This window comes from Phaseolus vulgaris, chromosome 3, assembly GCF_051622355.1.
Source record: "Phaseolus vulgaris cultivar YP4 chromosome 3, ASM5162235v1, whole genome shotgun sequence".
NCBI classification, from domain to species: domain Eukaryota; kingdom Viridiplantae; phylum Streptophyta; class Magnoliopsida; order Fabales; family Fabaceae; genus Phaseolus; species Phaseolus vulgaris.
The window spans coordinates 33,101,333-33,107,712 of NC_143500.1; the positions used below are offsets into that span (position 1 = coordinate 33,101,333).

Below are 6,380 nucleotides of genomic sequence, written 5' to 3' on the forward strand. Positions count from 1 at the left end.
CTTTTATAGCAGATAGTGAAGAGAGAAACTTACCTGTTGAAGAATGCTCAGTATTGGGGATTTCATCCGCAGAGAAGGTGCCGACTTGATTAATTTGAGTGTGAGAGGCAAGATCCTCAAGGTTTTGCTGACGCAAAATGTTGGTAAGGAATTGACAGTGTTGTGATGTAAGTTGAATCCTCTTTGCATCTTGTTCTTTAGGAAAAAGCTTAGAAAATGTGTCAGTAATAATCATATTATTGACTTGGGATGTCCAATTGGTGAATTTGTAGCCAGGAGGGAACTCATGCTTTTTATAACAGGTGTCGACAATGTGGCCAAGACGATTACAAAAAGTGCAGACTTTTCTAGTAGAAGAAAACTTTGAGGTTTTAACATTACCAGAAGGAAAACCCACTTTGCGAAAACAAACAGCCTCAGTATGACCATATTTACCACAAAATTTGCATGTAATAGTGTGACTATTATTAAGACTATGAAGACTAGGGGGTTTTTATTAAAAATTGTCTAAGAGATTTTTAAACCCAATCAAGATTTTGAAAGAGAACAAAAAAGATAACCAAGAACAACAAAGGGAGAAATAAAGATTAGAGAGAAGCGCAACAGAGCTCTTCATTCGAAGAGCTCTGATACCATATTATCGTTAATGAAGATGAATATTACTTGTCTGATGTGGTGCATCAAATGGAGCACACGAAATCGCAATGGAGAAAGGGAGGTTTTGATGAACCCTAATTGCAAATAAAAAAGAGACAATGACTTAAGCATAAAAGAGGGAAAAACATAGAAAAGAAAATACAAAAGAAATTATTATTTACTCGTATATTAGAGAATAAAATACATGGTGTATATATAAGAAAAAGATTAAGACCTAGCTGAAACAGAAAAAGAAAGTTGAGTCAAACAAACAAAGTCAATAACTTAAAAAAAAAAGCTAAATATGTTAACAATCATCTTCTACTGCAATTAAGATACATAGCTTCTTCTTTTATTTTTTATATAATTATCTTTAGAAAATATTATTTTCTTTTATTTAATTAAGGTTTTATTACTTCTACGTCCAGATTTTATCTTTTTTTAAATAATTTTTTTTATTTTACTAAGATGAGAAGACCTGTCCTTAAGATTTTAAAGAAATACAATTACCTCTCTATATTTAACTATTGTTTATATTTAACTTTATTTTTTCAAAGTATAATGATATACAAATATTCATATTATATTTAACGTAGTGATTGAAATTTAGTTTAGTGTTATTACTTAAAAATTAACAACGAAATGAGGAAGTTCCTCTTAATTAAGTAGTTTGTTTTTTCGAGAAATTACTCTCATATTATTTGCAGCCCTACATAAAAAAAAAATAGAAGCGCAGGTATTAAATATAGCTATGTATCAAATATCAATGTTCTTTCAACAACTAAAAGTAATAAATATTAATTTTAATATGGTAGGATTAAACCATATTTTATGAAAAAAAAAATATTTTTTTGTTAGAAAATTATTGACACTAACGGAAGTTTGAAAACAGACGGAAATACTAAGAATTTGAAAACTGTCAGAAATATCAAGAGTTTAAAAACTGCAAAAAGTAATTGTCATTCCAAATATTAAGAAAAATCGTTAATTCGTTACCGATGCTGGATTTTTCAAAAAATAAATCACGAATATTTTTATCTCTAAATATAGAAAGTAGTTATTAATACAGAAAAATATACATTTTAATTGTAAATTTGATTAATTAATATTAATATTATAGATTTACAGAGCACGTTCCAAACTTAATATATGATGAATATTCCGTTACATAGCAATTAGCATGGTTGTCATATTTTTTGAATAAATATTTTTTAAAAATTAAACTAATCTAAATATGATAATCTAAATAAGTATCTCTAATCTCGAAAAGAGATCATAATCGGCTTCGATACCCAGAGATTACCAAATCGCAAGTGCCTTTTTTCGAGGATTATTATATATACTTGTACGGCTAATGCTATCCTACTTTTCCCTTTGTACATACGCAAACATTAAGAAAATGACCATAAAAAAATCAATTATATTTAGGATAAGATATATTCTAGATTCTTTAATTTTCGATTAAAAATAGGTCTTTTTTCATATTCTTTAATTTTAAACAATCATTTTATAGTTATTCTATAGTTGTTGGGATCGAGTAAAATCGATTGTAATTTAGGTTTGTGTAGTAATCTTTTAAGTAGATTCTACTTAAATTCCATGTGATTATCGTTTTATCTAATTTATTAGAGGCACTTTTCTATTCTATTATTATTTTCTGCAATAAAAAAGTTGAATTTAGTCCACGTATTTAAATAAGTGATAAGATTTCCCCTCTTCTATGCCGTCTTAAATTTCATATAGAAACAACATTTATTAATTAATAAAAGAATAAAAACTAAAATTATCATTCTTATAGGGTTAATTATGTTTTTTCAAACACATGAAATTGATTTTTTTTTTCAATTTCAAATTTTAGACTTTTAGTACTTGTAATAAGAAAATTATTGAAATTATTTTAGACAGGTCAATAGGCGACCTAAACCCAAAACATTCAAGGTAGTTTAGAACAAGTCTGCTCTTAACCTAATTTGTAATCTTTCTATCTGTGAGGTTTTACCTAGTATATATGGAGTTCGTCTTAATCCTGTATCTGTCGTTATGATTATTTCTTTACTGCCTGGTTAATGCTAATTAATTCAAATATCTGTTCTATGTTATTTCCTTTACATTATTCATTTACATCGGTCTCCAACCTAAATAACCAAAGGTCAGTTCAAGGTCCATAACCTAACAGAAATGAATCATTATCAAATTTTTTTCCACATGAAAAACAAATTTACAATGTAAAGTATAATAATATTATAACATTCACGTTAGTGATAAATCAACATAAAATACTTTAACAATCTAATCCATGCGAAAAATTGATTTATCACATAAAAAAAAAATGGCAACAACTCATTCAAATAATTTCCTTACTACCTAAAATTCTAAAATTTAACTTAAAAACAAAAATAATTTCACATAAAATTACAAACATATTCACAAACATATCGTTAATGTTGAATATTTATCCTCTTGGTCGACCACCTCGAACAATAACTTACCACAATGCTATTTTCAAGTAATAATAATTTTCTTTTCTTCAATCGCAATACCGACACGTACTTGTATTGAATTTAATTTTTTTTTATCAGCATATTGAATTTAATCTTATGTTGACCAGCAGCTTATGTAAAGTAAAGGGATTAAGATTGATGTCGACAGACAGAAAACTAAGAGAGTAAAAACACATATTACCTTTATATATTATAAACAGAGAAAAAAAAAGAGAATAGAATGATGCAACAAAATAGTACTACAAAAGTTGTTATTATCCCAATCAAATTATGCAACAGCAGATACGATAAATGATTAGATCCAAGAAAGCAAGATGTTTAGCAATGATTAACAGAAATGAAAGGAGTAAATTGTATTTGATGAAGTTGAATGGTGTATGAGATCTACAAGTGTGGCTTCGTTCTAGGATCCCTTAAGAATTAAGATCTCATAAAGTTAGACAGCTTGAGGGCACTCTCTTGGGAGAGGAAGCTATAGAAGAGGGTGGGACCTTTATCTTCCCCTTCACCACTCACGGTTATGGCTACCTACATATGCTTCTGCATAAAGATCAACAAGAATACACTTGCACTAACCACAAAAATACATATATTTTACTGTGTAAGGCTGCAAAGGAAGCACACAAAACTTGCTTTCCAATTTTCCTTCTAAATTCCCTTTCTTCTTTATCATACATCTATATACGTACAAAGTACGCGGTCCAACTTTACATGCATGCTTAAACAACTGCTTTAACTACTATTATATAAACCATTACTTAATACTTCTTAGGCATAGTTGCATTCCTAGCTAATTTAAGATGAAAAAAAATTCCCCCTATTCCACAAATCTTGTGTGAACAGAATAATGGTAGTTCATAGAGGGCTGTACTCTCCTTTCTTTTGACTGCAATCACAACCAATAATCTCACTATATGAGATCCGTAATTTTATAATATATTTGCATTAATCGACACTTTTATTTTTATTCAAAAGAATTTTGTTTTAATAAAATGAATTAAGATTGTTTTAGTACCTAATGAGAGCAACACGGAAATACTAGTAATATTGATTTTACATGCACTTCTCTATTATCAATCACCATTTATTCTCTATTTTTCCTTTCACCTTATCACTTATCAAATACACTTATCTTTATTTTCTCGCTGGGTGTTAAAAATGGTTGCTGCCATCATTTTTCTTGATTTTATAGAGATTCATAGAGCGAGCCAATTGCATAGAAAAAAAAGAGTGTGATAACCGTTAGTCTAATAAATCTAACAAATAAACGAAAAAATACTTTAAACCTAATTTAATATCATAAAATCTTTTACCCTCATTTATATATAATAAAATATCCTCAAGATATCTATTTTTTTACAACAAAGTAAAAGAATGTAATAGTGAGATCTCAATTTTTTTACAACAAAGTAAAAGAATCTAATAAAATTTGAGTGTGGGTATAATTGGGTCTAACTAATACATATTCAAACTACAGTAGGTGGAAAATTCCATTGAATTGTTCAAACTTCCTATTACCAAAGTGATCCGTTACCTACCTTCTAGTTGAAGTACTTATTCAGTTAATCCATAGAAAATGAAGAATTAAGCAGAAAGGAAGTAAAACCTAGGGAAATTATAAGGACGTGTATAGAGAGAGGTAAAGTGACCTATACATTCAACCGAAATGGGAGTGGACATAGTAATCTAATTCCGTAGGCATTATTTATATAAGAAAAAAAGGAGAAGGCATCTTTTGTGTGGGGAAACAAAGTTATGATATAGCTAGAAAAGCAAAGTTAGCACTGTGTATATCAGCAAGGGAGAGGACAAGAACGCTTATGCTTTTTTTTTTCAATTTTTACAACCATGATATCCATTCTTATTAGTCATTTCAGGGAATCCTGACCGTCCCTTTTGGCAGTAAAACTTGTATGTGCATCTGGTGCTTGCATGTGACTTTCCTGTACCCTATAAATACGGCCACTGATATTCCATGCCAAAACCAACCAGCACACACAGATCAGCAAGAGCTACATCACACTTTGCTAAGTGCTTCAAGTTGATTCCTTGAAAAGCATAGGGTGTGTGTGTTTTGTGAGTGTTAAGTGAGTTACTCTTGCAAATCAGAAAGAAGAAGAAGAAGAAGAAGAAGGAAAGAAGAGAGAAGGGACATAATATATATGGGGGCTAATAAGAAGTCATCATCCTTCTCCTTTTGTGGCATGTTCAAGTCTTGTTTCTCAAACAGCAAGGATGATTACTACTATAATTACGATGATAATAGCAGAAGGCACTTTGCAAGTGATGAGGATAGAGGGCGTTGGGTTGCTGAGCCTGGTATTGACAGGAAAGCATCTGCTTTCATTGCTAGATTCTATGCCTCACGAGTCAGTGACTCTGAGCATCAAATTGCATCCTGAAACACAAATTACAAACCCTTTCTTTCTTGCTCTTCATTCATCAAAGTAGCTTCCTTTAATAACTCAGACCAGTTACACTTGCTTCATACCTCTCTCCTATCCCTCCCTCTCTCTACCTGCCAATGTAATGTCACGCTCTTTCATCTGGGTGTGGTGGTTCTCACTCGAGGTGTGGATCCAAACTCACTAGATAGCTGCTAAAATAACGTGTGTGGTCAGTAATAATGTAAAAACTAATTATACTTTTGTTTTGTCTTCTCTCCATTCGTTGTTATTAAAAATAAAAAAGCCTTCAATGAAAAGTAACGTTCTTGTTACAACTTTCTTTATCATACTACCTGAGCTTAATTTTCCGCAATTTAATATGATTTCAAAATGTGCATGCTATTCTAATATCAAGGCCTTATCCGAGACTGCATCATTCCTGCTTTGGCCATTGATTTGCAGCTAATAATTATCTCAAATTTCTTGATTAAAATCCTAAAAGAAGAATATTTAGCAGCAAACTGCGTGAATTATAACATTGTTACCCGAAAAATTTAGACTCAGTAGTGATTAGTAATTTTAATTTGTATAGCCCTTCAATGGTTGTTCTTTGTCGAGGTTGTCCAGAATTGGTACACATGATCAGATTAAGTGAGTAATTTGAAAAAAAGTTGATGTCGGCACAGGTGTCGTGTTAGTTCGGTTAGCAAAATGCATATCCATAAGTTCTGCAACATTGCTGACCTAATTTGTCTTAACGAGTGTGTGGGGGCAAAGTTGCCAAGAAAATATTCAACGCCACACTCCATAAACATAAACATAAACATATTCTGGACCACGTATTTCATTCTCTTTC

At 30.6% G+C, this 6,380-nt stretch overlaps 1 protein-coding gene across 1 annotated transcript; it reads left to right on the top strand.

Moving 5' to 3' along the window:
* Nucleotides 1–4,945: 4,945 nt before the first annotated feature.
* LOC150028798 (uncharacterized) lies at nt 4,946–5,871 on the top strand. The gene has a single exon (XM_090300447.1). The coding sequence runs from the start codon at nt 5,300–5,302 to the stop codon at nt 5,537–5,539; it is 240 nt and encodes a 79-aa protein (XP_090156573.1). The 5' UTR covers nt 4,946–5,299; the 3' UTR covers nt 5,540–5,871.
* The last annotated feature ends 509 nt before the right edge of the window (nt 5,872–6,380 follow it).

Excerpts from the sequence above, each read along its gene's own strand:
- LOC150028798 (XM_090300447.1), top strand. The coding sequence starts at position 5,300 with ATGGGGGCTAATAAGAAGTCATCATCCTTCTCCTTTTGTGGCATGTTC.